The sequence below is a fragment of the Microtus pennsylvanicus genome, chromosome 9 (genome assembly GCF_037038515.1).
Source record: "Microtus pennsylvanicus isolate mMicPen1 chromosome 9, mMicPen1.hap1, whole genome shotgun sequence".
In the NCBI taxonomy this organism is placed as follows: domain Eukaryota; kingdom Metazoa; phylum Chordata; class Mammalia; order Rodentia; family Cricetidae; genus Microtus; species Microtus pennsylvanicus.
The window spans coordinates 16,360,425-16,379,324 of NC_134587.1; the positions used below are offsets into that span (position 1 = coordinate 16,360,425).

Sequence of the window (18,900 nt, forward strand, 5' to 3'; positions counted from 1 at the left end):
TCAACTAATCTTTTGCTTTCTATATATCCCCAATCCCTTCCAGCTAAGGGGGGGAGCAGAGCAACAATAGCTGGCATCTCAGGTGAGAGTCTTGGACCCTCCCTTTTTCCCCTTATGAGGGAGGGAGTGCTCTTACTACAGGCCTGACAACTGTTGCTATGGTTATCAGGGGCAAAGTCCAATAGTAGTACTCCATTGTACCCAAAGGAAAAAAATCACGATACAACATTTTAGTTTTCTGCCCTTATGTATTTCCTGATGACATCCTATGAATGAAGGTAGCAGATAGTTTTGCAAGGCTAATGATATGGAGATCTTATTATAATGAAGCAGAGGACAGTCAGTGATCTTCTGGGCTTCTAGATGGACCCAGGTGGTTTAGCACACTTTTGCTCTAGTTCAGCTCTGAGACTCTGTCATTCCATTAACAGTTTTTGGTAAGAATGCAGCTGGCTTTTTAAAATATTTATCCCTTTTGTCAGAGGACAAATTGGGGATCCTTTCTTAGCCTCATTAATAACAATAATAAAATAAAACAAAGTTAAAAATAAAGCTCACGGGCAAATTCATTACTGGCTCAGAGAAGTACTGTAAGGCAGACAACTGTAAATCCTGGACTTTCCCAGCAAAAGGAGATGAAGAAGAGGAAGAGAGAAAGCCGTGCCATCCATAAGAAGCTATGTGATAGAAGGACTAGGGGAAGGCATTCGAAGCATGGGCAGGCCCAGGATGCCAGGGAAAGCATGCCCAGCCTTTGACCAGTGTAGGGAAAAAGAAGAAGAAGGATCTTTGTTGTTTTGATTGACGTAGAAAAGCAGACGGACACATCGCTGAGGAGCCACATAACAGCCTGGCGATGCTCTTCAAGTGGCTGAGTGGGGCGAAGGCTTCTGGGGGAGATAAGTACATTATCTCATTACAGAAAGAACCATTCTCCTCAGCTCCTTGGCATGGCTTTAGGAGAATCGACCTTCATGAGAGGCGGCCTCCTGGTCAGGTGATTGACAAGCCCAACTGGATTAATTCTTAAGGGAGGAAACAATAGTACATAATGTTCCAGTCTGTGGAGCAGATCACACTGTTGAGTCTCCACCCAGGGCCAGAGCAATAGTGCATTCCTTTGACTAGGAGCAAATAGCTTTCCCTCAATGGGCCTCAACAGAGTCCTGTTAGTCATCCTTAATAGCCTCCGAGTTTCCTATAATGTTCTCTTCTTCAATAGTGGAGACCCTAATCGCCCCGGGGTATCTAACTGGGTCTCAAGGGTTGCAATCAGGATACATATCCTACCACATTTGTCAGTTTTCTGACCCAAACATGAAAGTTACAAGTTTTTTCTTTTTACCAAAGCAGCATGTAAATAGTTTCACAAGAAAAAAAGGGGCTTTTATTTTCAACTAAATGCTTGCATGGAGAAGAGAGACAAAACAAGAATTACAATTAATCTTTTCAACATACAAAAAAAAGAATTTAGACTGTAAAATAATTTGTAAAACTTACAATTTAGTAAATATAATAAATTATAAATATACAAAAATATAATAACATATAAAATTGTATGTTATATATTATATACAATGAATTATAAAACAAAATTTTGCATATATTATGTATTATAAAATGTATGATTTGATGTATATAGTAAATTGAAAATATGTGTAATTACATATGTGTGTATATATACCCATGTATATATGTGTGTGTGTGTGTATCCATTTCTATAATGAAACTTCAGATATTTAATTCTAGAGTATTCACCAGAAGGAATTAATTTCTGTCTGGGCTGGAGTTTTAGCCACAACTTCACAGGTAGCCTGCAAACAGGGTATTCATTTCATTTAGAGATAAGAAATTAGAACTCTCTCTGGCATTCACCACCTGTGGCTAGGACAGAATCAAAGTCATCTCGTGTTTCTGGCCAAGCTCAAGAATTAGAACAGGTAGTTTTGAGGTCCCTGCCTCTAAATCTATCTAAACTGTCCTCATCTTACATACCCAGCAAGCTGACATTTCAGGTTCCATTTTTCTGAGAAATTCTGTGATAACCCACACGCCACTCAAACACTTTTGTATTCTTCATTGGAAAACCTCAATTGCATGAAGCCCTCATAGCCTTTGGCTGGGCCACAGGGCAACCCAAGCAGTGAGGATTGTGCATCCACACTCTGATCTCTTGAGCAAGTGCAGCTCTCCCTCTTGGCTGTGAAGAGAGCATTTCATTTTGCTCTCTTGCATGGCTGGACAGGGTGGATGAAAGCAAGCAGTGGTATCCGCCTTCATGTATACAGACTTGGGAACGGAGGCCTGGAAGGATACAGAAAGAATATCAAGTCAAATGACCTCCCCTACCCCCAAAAGGATGTGTGTCATTTACTGTTGCATATACTTAACTAAAATTCAACTTAATTACAAGTATCAGAAAGATGTGTGATCACTATCAGAAGAGTATTGTATTATTAAGAAATCCACACCTGATAAACTATTTTCAGATAAATTTTATCCTTATTAATCCAGTGCATTGTTGTTTTGAACTTTATAAATGATATGCCAAATTTATCCAACGAGAACACAATGGCTCCACTAATTGATATCTAACAAGACCATATTAGGTACATTAAGAACAGAGTTTCACATCCACCTTTTAAAATGCTTCTGTGATACAGAGGCAGAGATCAAACACCAAGCCAGCTGACCAGCCCTGGTTCCTGGCAAGTATCTCTAGGATTCACAACCTTAAAATCATACAACTCAGGAGAGAAGTCTTAAGTTTTATTTGGCAGGGTAATGCAACAGGATTGGGCTTTTGAACTAAGCCCTGAATTATCAATGATAAAAATACACATATTTCTCAAAGAAGCCTGCGACATGACATCCCTCTAAGTGATAATAAGTATGAATAAGTATCACATTTTACTGGTCGTGAAAGCAGAGCTAGGGATGAGGCAGGCAGCTTCAGAGGGTGTGGAAGATGAAGCCAGAAGGGTGCTAGTCACACGTCCATTGGCTGTCACTGAAGAATGGACAGTATATGCTGTGCCTTGATCAAACACTTGATTTTGTAGTAGATTAACAGTTTCATTTCCATCTGCAGGTTTCTCTGGTTAGCCTGGTAGCCAATGCTCTTGGTTACTCCGAACTTGGTGCCATCAAATCCCTGCGGACGCTGAGAGCGCTGAGGCCCCTCCGAGCCTTATCCCGCTTTGAAGGCATGAGGGTAAGAAAAGCCAACGGTGCTCTCTAGAACTCAAGTCAGGTTTCCATGCAGGACGTGACTCAGACACACAGTGATCCCCGCAGAATTAGATAATTCGGGGCTAAAGCCACAGAGAACAGCAAGCCTTTCTTCTGGAAATTGCCGTTTATTTAAACACACACCCAGGAATTGAGACAAAGCAAATACCAGCATCTGGGACTTGAGTTCACAATTCTTGTCCCTCTCCCTTGCATCCCGACACACACACACACACACTACACACACACACACACACTCACACACTACAACTTCCATGTGTCACTATTATTTACATTGCTCGGTCACTTTGGAACGACTATTGGCAACATTCATCCCAGCTGGGCTTTCAGTAGATACATTTTAGTTCTCAAAAGGTATCAGTAATAACATTTTAAAAAGGCAATGCTTTATTTCTTGAATTAAAGTAAGTCATAGCACCCAGCAAAACTGGTATATCCCTCACATCTACCGTGAGTTGCCAAGATAATTAGCTACATGTTTCTAACAAGCTGGCTTTGCTCCACAAATCTTCGAAGCACACATCTTGAGTGATGTTCAGTTTTTCCACAGCACCAGCCTTGTCCTCCCCTGCTCTCCTCCTGAGCAAGGATATCTTGTCTCAACAACAGAAAACGCACGCCTGCCACGCCTTCAGGACTGCTTTGCACAGAAGGCCGGCTTTGTTTAATCTGCTTTGCAAAAGCACGTGGATATTGAATTTCTTCAAGGCCATGGGGTTTTTATGTTAGGAGGTGGTTTGTTTGGGGCAATAAACCCCTTCAGCCTTGACTGCAGAATTTACTCATCCTGGAAAATGAAACCACCCTCCAGCTGCTCTCGCAGCACTGTGAGCGGAGACACGCTTGGCTTGCCCGCAGCCAATTCTATGTCATTGCTTATGCTAACAAATTCATAGAAATCTCTTCTAAATAGCAGTCGGCTGATGCCATCTCAGCCTTCCTGATGCTTCAGAGCTTCGTGTTGTAAACTTATTTTGTTTTATTTTTTATTTAAGGTAGATTATTTTTCTCATATAATATATGCTGATCACAATTTCCCCTCCCTTCCCTCAGCCCAACCCCCTCTCCGACACGTGATACACTCCTTTCTATCTCTCAATAGAAAACAAACAGGCTTCTAAGAGACAATAATAAAATAAGGCAGAAAAAGAAACCTTAAATCGAAAGAAGATAAAACAAAGAAAAGAGTTCAAGACGCAGATATAAATACAGAGACCCACTCTTCCATACACTCAAGACTAAAATCACTAAACAGGAAACCTTAAAATATACACAAAGTATAGAGTAAAAAGAGAGAGAATATATATGAAATGAAAAGTAAGATAAAATTAAAAACAAAATTAAAAGAAGAAAAAAGTCCTGGCGCAGCATTATAAGACAAGGAACCTTTAAAGATGCTGTTTGAATTTGTTTCCTGTCGGCCATCTACAGCTGGGCTTGCCTCCTGCCCATAAGAGTAGATTGTTTCCTGGTGAGACTCCCTTCGAGAAAGCTAGATTTTCAGGTGGTTGTCAATTGCAGAAAGCTTCTGAGTTATAGATGGGGGCCTGTGTCCACTTCTCTTTTCAGCTGTAGGATTCCTCTGGAGCAGACCCCCGCATGCCCCATGCATGCTCTGTCAGTCTCTGTGAGTTCGTATGTACATCAATCCTATTGATTTAGAGGTCTTGTTTGTTTATTTGGTGTCCTCCATCCCCTCCAGCTCCTACACACGAGGAATTTGATGGAGACATCCCATTTAGGGTTGCCTGTGTGTTCCAAGGTATCTTACTCTCAGGATAATGTCTGGCAGTGGGTCTCTGTCTTTGTTCCCATCTGCTAAAGGGAGAAGCTTCTCCGGTAATGGCTGAGCAAGGCACTGATCTGTGAGTGTAGCAGAATGTCATTTTTTTGCTATGTTTTTGTTTGTTTTCTCAGAAGAGTATTGTTTGGTTTTACCCGAGCTCTCGGGTTCTTGGTCACCCAAGCAGTGCCGGATATGGGTTCCATCTCGTGAAGTGGACCTTAAATCAAATCAGTGTCTGGCTGGTTACTCCCACAAATTTTCTGCCATTATTGCACTAGCATATCCTGCAGGCAAGACACCATTGTAGATCAGAAGGTTTGTAGCTGGGTTTGTTTACATTTCTATACATTTCTACTGTGGTATCCTACCGAGCACCCTCCTGTACCAAAGATGCTAACCCATTGGCATAAAGGCTTTATGTAGGCACCAGCTTTAATTCTCCATGTTCAGTGAGTTATGTGGGTGTTGTCTTCAGCCATGGGGCCTCGCCACCAGTTTTAATGACAGCAACTTGGAGTCTTGGCAATAGCTTGAGTGGTTTGGGGTTCACATGGGACTTTGGTCAACAATCATATTTATAGTTTATAACAGAAAGGAATTATCAATTGAATAAGTCTGAAAACGTACAATTTTTCTCTTATCTGAAAAATATTCTAAGATTAGTACTTTTAATTCATATGGAACACCTAAGATTTCAGCCAAATGTAGCCACTCTATTTGAAGATAGAATTTGTAGCAGTATGGAAGAGGTCATTGTACATAATTTTAATCTGGAAAGAAAACTAGCAAGGATAATCTACATGACTTAGTTTCTAAAGGAAATAAAATTGGATTAACAGGAAAACACTACAATTTTGGATTTCAAATTTTGATGCTAGTTTACCATTTTTTTCTGTCAATTTCTAAAATAATGTTGACTATACTTTTAAATAAGACAATAGTTTCATTGAGTAGGATACTTAGCAGAGTAATCCACTATTGAGTAGAATAAGTGAAGTTATAAAAACTGCTTTTGCTATCCTTGAGATCTTCAGTGTATCTTAATCTTTCCTAGATTCTGAGAAAGAAAAGGTGGTTGGGCAATTTCTTCACTAAACAGGTCAGCCTAGCAAAAAAGATTAATATAGGCTCAAGGAGAACATGTATGTAGGAAATTGACAAGTAATAATAATAGGATCTGTTTTCTAGTCTTACATCTAAAGAGAAATCTTACCTCTGCCTGTAATTCATTCTATGTCTAAAAGATAGAGATTTTCTAATACAAAACAAAAGACTTTGAAACCCCTAATCCTCACTTTCATGATCATATAAATGTACCTGACGTGAGGAAACAGATTTTGCCTTTTACACACTTTACCTGTGATGGGGTTGCGTACTTAATCTTTCAGATCATCATTAATTCACTCAAGTTCACAAAAATTAATATACTACTGCAAAGAATTACTACTGTTGGCATTTAATGCATATTCCTCCCTGACCCCCTTTTCCCTAGTGTGCACTTTCTGACTCCATCTTATTCTATTTTGTCTGTTTCTTTTCAATTCTGTTGTATTTTGCTTGCCTTTCTTGCTTATCACTTTAGCTGTACTGTTCTTTGCTTCTACCAGTCAATATGCAGTAGAACACACACACACACACACACACACACACACACAAACATTCTAGAACTTTCTGTCTACCCAGGTACCCATTTAATCCCTTCCAAATGTGTCTGAGTGCCGAATGCATATACATCTGCAACAGCTTCCATTTCAGCAAGCCCTGGCTCTCCTGTCCCCCCACAGGTGGTTGTGAACGCTCTTGTTGGCGCAATCCCCTCCATCATGAACGTGCTACTGGTGTGTCTCATCTTCTGGCTGATCTTTAGTATCATGGGTGTGAATCTGTTTGCTGGAAAGTTCTATCACTGTGTTAACATGACAACAGGCAACACGCTGAACGTGAGCGAAGTCAACAATTTCAGTGATTGCCAAGCTCTTGGCAAGCAAGCCCGGTGGAAGAACGTGAAAGTCAACTTTGACAACGTGGGGGCGGGCTACCTGGCGTTGCTGCAAGTGGTAAGTGGCTACTGTGCAAATCTGACAACGTTCTGTGTTGTTCTCAGAATAATTCATATTCAAAAGTAGGAAGGTAGTTGATGATGCTTCTAATTAATTATCTGTCTGTGAGGGAGACATTACAGTGATTTTATATCCCCCAAGAATGCAATCTTAATGTTTTCACAGAATTTATTTCTTCTTCCTGTGTTTTTCATGTTATATCACTGATAATTATTTCAATTTTTTATTTTATGTAAAAATTGTATAGATTGAAATATCAGTTACATATTATATTTATGAATTAAATGCATGAATTTTTAGCCAGATATTTCCATAGCAATGTCTAAAATAATATGAGGTCATTGTACATGTGAAATCTTAAGGGATACATTGTCAAATGTGTAATGTATATTTTTTTAACTTTATGACAGCACAGTTGCTAGTCAGTTATTAGTGAAAATGAATTGTGTTTGAATACAACCCAGGCTTCAACCACAAATTTTATCTTGTTTCTGGAAAGAATTAAGATGAGATTGAGATGAAATTTTCATTAATCAACTCTCCAGGTATATTTTGCTATAGAAAAACCAAAAAAAAAATAGAATTTCTCCAAACGGAAGAAAAGAAAACAAATTCTAAACTCTAAACACAAATTTTGATATTCAGTAGTAGGGTGGTATTTCATAGAGCCTCATTTGACTCCTTTCAATACCTGTGTGTGTAGAAAATGTTATGGTGATGTATGAACACATACTTAAAACAGCGCCATTGTATTTATGTCTGGCAAATGCAATACATTTAGGTGAGATATTCATACATATTCTAATATGTATTGTTTACAGGCCACATTCAAAGGCTGGATGGATATTATGTATGCAGCAGTTGATTCGCGGGACGTAAGTAGCTTGCAGACACTCTTCGCAGCTTCTAGATTGTCCCCAGTAGACACTGGTGAGAACTGACCCGAGAGACCCAGAATTCCATAGTGCGTAAACCCAAAGTATTTACCAATGCAGGTAGAAACGGTTGTTTTAAGACAGGTGCTTATGTGGTGATAGTAGTTTGGTCCCGGTAGGTACGATATGTAATAGGTAGTATGTCTAACTCTACAAAGCTGTCAGATTACATGGAAAATGAGACATCACATCAGCCCTGCAAATAGAGCTATTCCAACTGTTAGATGCATTTTTTATCAGTGTTATTTGTGCTGTAGAATAGTTGGCAGGAAGGTTATAATGGAAAAACATGTTGGATATAAAAAGTGAAATTTTCAAATGTCATGCTACTTTGAGAAAATAATTATATTGTAAAATAATATCAGAAAACATGATAAGACAAGCTCATAGGAAGTACCAACACTCACTACATTATTTAGTTGAAGTGTCCACGTTGCTAATAGTATTCTGTATTTTCACTATTGTTTAGGTCAAACTCCAGCCTGTATATGAAGAAAATCTGTATATGTATTTATACTTTGTCATCTTCATCATCTTTGGGTCGTTCTTCACTCTCAATCTGTTCATCGGTGTCATCATAGACAACTTCAACCAGCAAAAGAAGAAGATGAGTGTCTGCCATGGCTCACCCTTCCCTGCTCAGAGCTCCTGTGTGGCACCCAGCCAACCAGATACTTGGAGTCATGACTCCAAGAGATTGGATTTCGATTATTTCCACTCTTGCTCTGTAGCCAGTTAGGCTACAGTCCCTACTCAGTGACTTCTCTCCTTTCACCCTCTGCACAGCTATCTTTCTGGCCCAGAAATATAACCATTATTTCAGGACATCCAGTGGTTACCAGCTCTTAGCATGGCTTATGGAGTCTTTCAGGAATTACCCTCACCAATACATCAGCCTCCTCTTCCCCCACACCTCGTTTTTCAGCCCTGACCCTGTTACTTACTCATTCCCCCATTCACGCACATCATCAACAGAACTTGTCAGATGGCAACGGCAGGAATCTTTCTGACCTTTTCTGAACTCAGACACACACTGCTGTCTCCGTGGCTTTATATGTGATATTTTCTCTTCCTGAGGTGCATTGCCCAGCAAACTCTATATTATCCTTTAAAGTCTTAAGCTTAATCCTGACTCTCTCAATTTGTTGTTGTGTCTACAATAACTTTTCTTCCTTCTTCCTGTTCATTTGCTTGTTCTTTTTTTTATGCCTTTCCCCCTTTTGCATAAGATTGCACATTTATCCACCTTCCTTTCCAATGACCTACCCACGTAAAAAGCATGACACCATGTTATATACCTTTGCAATTATGCCAATCACATTGTTTGATGAACAAAAATGCTAAAAACTGTTGCATACAGCAGTAAAACTCTCAACTGTAAGAGAGGAAGAAAAGATATTTGGCTCAATGAAAATAAATATTTGAGTACTTTAAAATGCATTGTGAATATAATATAATCTAATTAGGATGCTGGATTAATCAGAATTTTGCATGCTTATGGGCTTTGCATAATATTAAACTCTGCAGTATTTCACATAAATGAGAAAAGCAGATTAATGAATCTATATTTAGCAAGATAAAATCCACTTAAAATTGAGAAAAGATCAAAGGAGGACTCAGAAGTATTTTAGTTATAATGCTATTGTGACACAGGTTGGGATTGTAACCAGGTTATTCTGTGTGTTTACTTTGGAGGTCAGGACATCTTTATGACGGAAGAACAGAAGAAGTATTACAATGCAATGAAGAAACTCGGCTCCAAAAAACCACAGAAGCCCATCCCTCGGCCTTCGGTAAGAAGGGTATCTTGTATTCATTAAGAGTCTAAGATGATATTTTAATGATAGTGTCTAGATCAGAACACAGAGGGTGATACCACCAATCTATAGCACGATTCACAAATCTTATACTGTGCGGTACAGTCTACAGATACAAACTTGGTAACAAGTGTCAAGTTCCTAAAATTCTGGGATGTTCTGAGTAGCTAGTGTGTTGAAATCTCCAACTCAGAGTTCCCAAGAACTGGCCCTGAACCAAGATTCACTCTCCTGCTGCCAATGTGTCTGGTGGCTACTCCTCTGACTTTGTCTTTTTAAGTAGATGGAGGTTCCCAGACGGCCCAGCCCACCACCATTCCCTTGCTCTATGCTCTTGTTTCCTCCCTAGTATAAATCTCATTTTAGCTTTTCCTTCTGTTATTAGCTTTTAAGGTATCACACAAGGTAAATACTTTTATAACATTTTCATACATGTGTATCATTAGACTCCGTTGTAACTTTCCTCTTCTGCTGCCCCCCTTACTTCCTCTGCACCCTGCATTCTGGTTGCCTTCCGGCACCCCCCCCCCAATAGTAAACTCTTTTGTTTTCACATCACACTCATTTCATAGCTCCCCCTACCCCTTCCATCCTCTCCTTCCTCATGCTTCCCTGTCTATCTAGATTCATGGTATAATTTCTCCATATTATCTATGACTTGATATATATTAAATTTAGGTTCTACACAGGAGAAAACCATTTGTCTTTTGGGGTTCTCTCACTCTTGAGACTAGAAAGCATTTCCAACTTGCTTAGAAAGAAAAACTCTCTCAAAAACTTTGTGTCACCAGCAAGAGAATAAAGATCTTTCAAAGGCATAGTGTGCCACACTTACAAACGTAGAATGGCATGATGATGATGGGTCATGCTCAGAGCTGCACCCTAACTCATCTGCCCTCCGAGAAAGGTCACTGAGGCCCATAAGGTAACTGTACCCCTGCCCACAAAGCCTCTGGTCATCAAAACTCTCAATTGAAAAGTTTCATGAACCCTCATCAGTGACATCATCTTACTATGCATTGAAAGGTAATTGAAACTGGGAGATGTAGTACAAGGAGGAACGATGGGAAGACACTGAACCCGGAAAGGAATGAATCTGTCTGTTTCACCAAAAGTCACTGATATCTACAAACATGCTTGGTTTATGACCTTGAATTTTTTTCCCATAAGCCATGGGATTTTCTGTGTGTATTATAAATTATTTTTAGTTATCTAACAAAACCAGATTTGCACTTGGGTTTACATGGGACTTTAAAGGCATATGTCTCCTGAAACAGGTATTAATTAGGCAAGCATTTTTCATGCATTTCTAAAAAGCTGTGTTTGGGAGGCATTGGGCTTATGCATATGTCTGTGCACCATGTACTTGCCTGTACCCATGGAATCCAGAAGAGAGAATCAGATACCCAGGAACTACAGTTACAAAGAGTTATGGGCCACCGTGTGAGTGCTAGGGATTGAACCTGGGTCCTCTGGAAGACCCAACAGTGCTCTAATCCTTTCATGAATTCTTGTTGAAGCATAGATAGGAAAATATGATGGGGGGACAGATAAATTAGCAAATAAACAAATAGAATTAAATAAGTATAACTAACATCATTTGAGGGAAAAATAAGGAATAACAGAAAATTCTTGAAATATTTAAATGAAACAGATTATTAATTGAAAAATCTGTATTTACCTTTTCATAAATCTTCACTACTGTTTGAAATCATCTGTATAAAAACTTTCATGGTTAAACAAACAGGCTCTACATATTTTTAGCCAGCTTCTACCAGTTTCTGGCTTATTCAGTTCTGTCTTACTAGGTAACCCAAATAAAGCAAGTATGCTATTTACTGGCATGTGGTACGGTTCTTCTCATTTTACAAAAAAAAACAATAGGAAGTAAACTGGAGCTTAAAGACTGTTTAGAGTATCTTAAGGAGGGTGCATACATGAGAGCCTCATCTGGATCTGTGATGTTACCAGGTCGCTATTTATGTGATGTATTCAGTAACCTTATCTTCCCTCTCATTCTAGAACAAATTTCAAGGAATGGTCTTTGACTTTGTAACCAGGCAAGTCTTTGACATCAGCATCATGATCCTCATCTGCCTTAACATGGTCACCATGATGGTGGAGACTGACGACCAGAGCAAATACATGACCCTGGTTTTGTCCCGCATCAACCTTGTATTCATCGTCCTATTCACTGGGGAGTTTGTGCTGAAGCTCATCTCCCTCCGATACTACTACTTCACTATCGGTTGGAACATCTTTGACTTTGTGGTGGTCATTCTCTCCATCGTAGGTAAGAGCACTTTGACCACAGAGACATGCTCCTAGAGAACATTTCCTCCAAATCCTGCTGCAGAAATACAATGGGAGAATAATGGAGTGTGCAGAATGATAATTTCAATGCTATCATATTTGGATAAAATTTTGAAACTTGAGTTTCTTTACCAAGTTAATGGGTCAGAAGTTAAAGTATTAGTAATGGATTCGGGGGAAGGGTGAAGAAAGCAGGAAACAACTCAGTGTATCCTCTTCGTGTTAGTTACCTTTCTCATTGTTGGGGCACAGTAATCAAGAAGAAGTAATTTACAGAGGAAGGACATACTCTGGCTCACAGTTGTAGGGATACACTCTATCCTGGTGTGGGAAGCCTGGCATGGGACAGAAGGTCAGTTGGCTAAAGTGTACCTGTATTTGAGATGGAGAGTGAGAACAGGAAATTGAGCTGTGCTATAAAACCTCAAGCCCTGCCCCCCCCCCAGGGACCCCATAATTTCTCCCCATAAGTCTTCAACTCCTGAAGATTCCACAACTTTCCAAAACAGCACAAGCAGCATCATGGCAAAGGTCCAAACTCTTGAGCCTGTGGGGAATGGCTTACACTCAAACCACAACATTCGGCCAGAGGTAAATAGGCTTAAGGATGAGGCACCTGACTTTAAAACACATCATCATAACACAGCAGTATCACTGTCTCACTGCTGTGAAGACACCAAGGCAACTCTTACACAAGAAAGCATCTAATTAGGGGCTTGCTTACTGTTTCGGAGAGTTAGTCTGTGATCACCATGGCATACAGGCAGGCATGGCACTGGAGCAGTAGCTGAGAGCTTTACATCCTGATCCTTAGGTAGCAGGCAGAGAAGGAATGAGAGATTGAGTCTGGTATGGGCTTTAGAAACCTCAAAGTCCACTCCCAGTGATATACCCACTCTAACAAGTTTGTACCCCCTCCAACAAAGCCACACCTACTCCAAAAAAGCCACACCTACTCCAGCAAGGTCATACATACTACTATAAGGCCATAGTACTACAACAAAGCCACACCTACTACCACAAAGCCATATTACCCCAACAAGGCCACACCTCCTAATCCTTCCCAAACAGATCCACTAGCTGGGGACCAAGCATTCAAATATATGAACCTATGGGAACCATTCTCATTCAAACAGTACTATATATAATTTAAAAAAATTAAGCAGTAGCCAACACTGTCCAAAGCATTTAACAGTCTTTCAGAAGTTAGATAAATGACATTTGATACAGCTCTTGCAAAAAGGCGGGGTCTTAACAGGCAGAAAGAGGAAATGAGGATATTATAAAACTATACATGTAGAAACTATAGGCCAGATATAGTCAACTTTTCTCAAACTAAAGAATGCCACTGCCATTGGGAACAATGAATTAAGTCTTTTTAGAAATAATCTTTATTTCTAATTGCCATATTTCATGTTTAGCAGTAAAGCATAGTAACTGGGAAGTATAACCAGAAACTGCCATATTAATATTTTATATTATTTTGGAATTTACAAATATCAGCATTGCTTCATAATGTTGTATTATAGAGTTATTGAATAAAACTCTAAATCGTTTTTAAATGCCAATATTAGAGTGGATTCAAAGGTTTAGTTAAGACAAGTTTTTGTAAGGTTATTTTTTAAATTAGACATGCACAAAAAGCCAGACAGTAGTAGTGCATGCCTTTAATCTCCACACCGGGAAGCACAGGCAGGTGGATCTCTGAATTCGACACCAGCCTGGTCTACAGAGAGAGCTCCAAGATAGCCAGGGTTACAGAGAAACCCTGCCCCCTCCCCCCGAAAAAAGAGCCATATACATACAACATTTATATAAACATCGATAAACTCTTTGTTCATTTGTCTTCTGTGTACTTTTTCATAGGCATGTTTCTGGCCGAGCTGATAGAGAAGTACTTTGTATCCCCTACCCTGTTCCGAGTCATCCGCCTGGCCAGGATTGGCCGAATCCTACGCTTGATCAAAGGCGCCAAGGGCATCCGCACCCTGCTCTTCGCTCTGATGATGTCCCTTCCTGCGCTGTTCAACATTGGCCTCCTGCTTTTCCTGGTCATGTTCATCTACGCCATCTTTGGGATGTCCAACTTTGCCTACGTTAAAAAGGAAGCTGGAATTGATGACATGTTCAACTTCGAGACTTTCGGCAACAGCATGATCTGCCTGTTCCAAATCACCACATCGGCAGGCTGGGACGGACTGCTGGCCCCCATCCTCAACAGTGCTCCTCCCGACTGTGACCCCGATGCTATTCACCCTGGAAGCTCGGTGAAGGGGGATTGTGGGAACCCATCTGTGGGGATATTCTTTTTTGTCAGCTACATCATCATATCCTTCCTGGTGGTGGTAAACATGTACATCGCTGTCATCCTGGAGAACTTCAGCGTCGCCACAGAAGAAAGCGCAGAGCCCCTGAGTGAGGACGACTTTGAGATGTTCTATGAGGTCTGGGAGAAGTTCGACCCAGACGCCACTCAGTTCATAGAGTTCTGCAAGCTCTCTGACTTTGCAGCTGCCCTGGATCCTCCCCTTCTCATCGCAAAGCCAAACAAAGTCCAGCTCATCGCCATGGATTTGCCCATGGTGAGCGGAGACCGCATCCACTGCCTGGACATCCTATTTGCTTTTACAAAGCGTGTCTTGGGTGAGAGTGGAGAGATGGATGCCCTTCGAATCCAGATGGAAGATCGGTTCATGGCTTCCAACCCCTCCAAAGTCTCCTATGAACCGATCACCACCACTCTGAAACGCAAACAAGAGGAAGTATCTGCTGCCATTATTCAGCGCAACTACAGATGCTATCTTTTAAAGCAAAGGTTAAAAAACATATCAAGTAAATACGATAAAGAGACAATCAAGGGGAGGATTGACCTGCCTATAAAAGGAGATATGGTGATTGACAAATTAAATGGGAATTCCACTCCAGAAAAGACAGATGGAAGTTCCTCCACCACCTCTCCTCCTTCCTATGATAGTGTGACAAAGCCAGACACGGAAAAGTTTGAGAAAGACAAACCAGAGAAAGAAAGCAAAGGGAAAGAGGTCAGAGAAAATCAAAAGTAAATAGAAACAGAGAAATGTCTTTGTAATCAATTGTTTACAGCCTCTGAAGGTAACATGTGTGTGTCAACTGGACTCCACGGAGAGGTCCATGCCAAACTGACTGTTTCAACAAATACTGAAGGTCAGTGCCTATACCAGACAGTGGCCTCTCTGTCGCCGCCACTCTGTGAGACAGGGTATCAACATTGACAAGAGGTTGCTGCGCCCACTACCAGCTGACACTGCTGAGAACTCCCTTGTGAAAGTGACCATGACACCACCACCAAACACCGCTAGTACATCGCTCCCATCCGCTCTATTTTTAACATCCACATTTGCCATATTTTTACAAAATCTGTCCCAGGGGATCTTCCTGGTTCCTGATTCATAGTCTGTTCATAACACTATGTCACTATTTTTGTAAGTGTCGTTTACGTTAAGGGAAAAAAATATATATATATATAAGAAGCCTGTGTTCTTAAGTCCACAGATTTCTCCAGTAATCATAAAAAAAATATTTTGCCTGAGAGATAAAGTTATTGCTCAAAACTAATTCTAATGTTAGCAGTTTCAAATACTTCTACTTTCTGGATGGCGTTAACTTACAAGTATTTTACTCTTTTATGTTTGTTTATACTGGAGCAGTTATGTGCTTGTAAAGTCTCCCCTAATGTTTGAAAGATTATTTTTATGCAAAATATTTTGTTTCAATAAGTGCAAATTGTATTCTAAGTTTCAGAGTTCTCTATTTAAGTTTGGTTAAATGACCCCATCCCCACACAAAGTTATCTAATCTTTCTCTTCTAGAAAAATCTATCCAAAGTACCCCTTTAGAGTAGTTGATTCACTTTCTGTGGCAGTATTTCTTTGCCATCTTCCACTCTCAGCAAAACTGACAGTTTGTGTCAATTAAATACCCTCTGTTATGTAAATAGTTATTTTATCCTGTGGTGCATGTTTGGGCAGATATCTCTATATATATATAAACGTATATATAGCCTAATACACAACTTCTATTAAATCAAATATGTACCACAGTGTGTGTGTCTTTTGTAAGCTTCAAACAGGGAGGTATCTTGTACCATTCATCACACAGAAATAGCTGGAAGGCTACCACTAATGCATGTTAATATTGCCTAAGCTGCTCTATTTTAATCAATCCATTTATCACACGTTTTGGTAAGAAGAGTCACATGTTGGTGGTAGAATGAATTTAATCTGCTCTCTGTCTACCTGTCAAGAAAATCTCATTGATATTATTTTAAAGCACCTTTATTTTTGCATTGTTAAATCAACTTGAGTATCACAATGTGTCTTTATTGATTTCAAGGAAACACACTGTATAGGGCCTCTCACTAAAACCTATACTTCATAGTTTCCTAAAAAAAAAAAAGAGTCCAAAATTTGTTTAAATATAAATAATGTAAAATATATCAGTTTTCTTTGTCAGCATTTGTACATAAGAAAATTATTTTCAGGTTGATGACATGGCAATTTATTTTACCTTATCCTTTTGCTTTTTATTTTTAATCAGAATTCCAAACTTTTGCATCCAAAAGACTTTTCAGCAGATAATTTCCTAAAATAAAAGTTAGACAATGGGTTTTGTGGATTTCTTTGTTATAATATATTTTCTACCATTCTAATAAGAGATATGTTGGTCAAAATCTCTAACCCTGACCATTTTCTACCGACTCTGGTTACCTACAGATAATCCTTCACTCATGGAAGTTTGTTTTTTTTAACTCAACTTTTGTAGTATTTGCATATGCAGACTAGGCTTATTTTTTTAAATTCTGCTGCACTAAAGCTATCATGGATATAACATGGGCTCTGTCCTTTTTAGCCAGGAACAAAGTGACAAAGTTGTACAATTATCTAACATGATATAATTCTTTTTGGGTTTTTTTTTTTTGCACAAGCCAAAAGTTTAATGTTCATCCCTTTTACAAAACTATTTACTGTAGTATACTGATGAACTGCATGCAGGGAATTGCTACTCCTAAAAGAATGGTGAGCTACTTCATTATTGAGCCAAAAGAATAAATATTTCATTTTTTAACTGTATCTCATTTGTTGGACTGAGTTTTTTTTTTAATTATTATTGGCAGGTAAAATTTTACACAACTAATGAAAACCTGTATTTGATTTGACATTTGTACGCATAAAAGTTCACATGAGTTTTGTAACACCCTGTTACATGATCTACCCAGAAGTTTGTCAAAATAAAGACTAGTTAAAAGCCGTTTTGTGAACTGTTTACTTCATCGAAGGGCCAGCCCGCATGATCCAACCTTCAGGTTCAGCAGTATTTGCAGCACCCCTCACCAGTGGCTGTCTATTTCCGTTAATTTATTATATTTCCAGGAATCCAGTCACAGCACCTCTGGATGTAAATGGTGTCATGCCCCGATATCTTGGTGACTAACATGCCACTCGTGGGCTTTATTTCCTTAGTGCATTCTCACTTATAATGTATTACTGACACTAAAGTAGCAATGGTATTAAGAATGTAGGTTGCTTTCCCAAGGACCCTTGCATTTTTGTCAACTCCTAACCAAGCCTTTATCTCAGTGGGAAACTCGGGTTTTAACAAGTGTGTTTTATGATGACTCAGATCTAGACATTTTTCATTTTCCCAGAATAAATGACATGAGGCCACTGATGGGATTCATCGGCTTCTTTCTCCACAAGTCAATCTACAGGCTTGACCCATACCAGAGGAGCCAAAGATTGATTTGCAAAATCCTAAGTCTTTGGAAGCTTTTTGATGTGTAAGCAATAAGTAGGCTTCTGTAGAAGTCAGTTAACATGTATTACATCAATACCACTACCTTCCAAATTTATTTACAAAGGCTTTGTATGGAAAGAAAGCACCTATAGAAGATGCCTTTTGAGCTAAAGGTTGTTATGCAAACATTGAGGTGTGGATGTAATTCTGTAAACTTTTAAAATGGTTGCTTTTGTGCATAACAAAGTCCTTTCAGGAAAACTTTTATATTGAAATTTTGTTTGAGAAACACAGTGACGCAACCAAATTCCTCCTCCCGGAAGCAAAAAGACCATGAAATAAAGGAAACTTAGCTTTATTAACCAAGAATGTTGGTGTGAATGGCTGTCCTTTTGATTTTGAAGAGTGTCAGGAAGTTGGACATTCTGATTTTCAAATACTGAACTCTGTAAAATGATGCGCCTTATGGGCACTTTTATTAAACAGGATATAAGGAATACCATTCCTGTGCATGGCATCCACTCAGGCTACCTGCACAGGAAGTCAATGCTGACATTTTATGAAAACATAAAATGAACTGGGCCAGCAGCCCTGACACGTGACTTCAGTTCCATTTTTGGCATCAAATTCAATGTATAATCCAATCCACCTCACACTTTCCCTCTATTCAAGTATGATGACCTTGTATTAAGGTTTGTTTTTTTTTTTTTTTTTTGCTGTTGTTTCTATGCATTGTTACCAGAGAGTCCAAGTTTCCCATTTGCCTTACATGTATACATGGGAGGTTGAGGACAGTTTTAGCAAAGTTTGAGAAGAAAACAGTAGATTGGGCAATCTGTAATTCTAAATGGTGGCTGGAGGAAAGAGACGGAGCAGGGAAGACAGAAAGTCAGGCATAGAAGTCAGAGAAGTAGTGAGAAAGCCAAGAGCATTGGAGAAAGCATTCTCTGGCTTTTGGCCATTAT

At 39.4% G+C, this 18,900-nt stretch overlaps 1 protein-coding gene across 2 annotated transcripts in view; it reads left to right on the forward strand.

Annotated features, from left to right (window-relative positions):
* Scn3a (sodium voltage-gated channel alpha subunit 3) overlaps positions 1–17,271 on the forward strand; it is a 106,658-nt gene extending 89,387 nt beyond the window's left edge. For both annotated transcript variants that reach the window (XM_075985012.1, XM_075985013.1), the window contains 7 exons: positions 3,092–3,214; positions 6,823–7,095; positions 7,920–7,973; positions 8,503–8,640; positions 9,722–9,826; positions 11,873–12,143; positions 14,030–17,271. In XM_075985012.1, coding sequence (XP_075841127.1) covers positions 3,092–3,214; positions 6,823–7,095; positions 7,920–7,973; positions 8,503–8,640; positions 9,722–9,826; positions 11,873–12,143; positions 14,030–15,225 — 2,160 coding nt within the window. In that variant the 3' untranslated portion in view covers positions 15,226–17,271. The remainder of the gene's footprint in view (positions 1–3,091; positions 3,215–6,822; positions 7,096–7,919; positions 7,974–8,502; positions 8,641–9,721; positions 9,827–11,872; positions 12,144–14,029) is intronic.
* Positions 17,272–18,900: the final 1,629 nt, after the last annotated feature.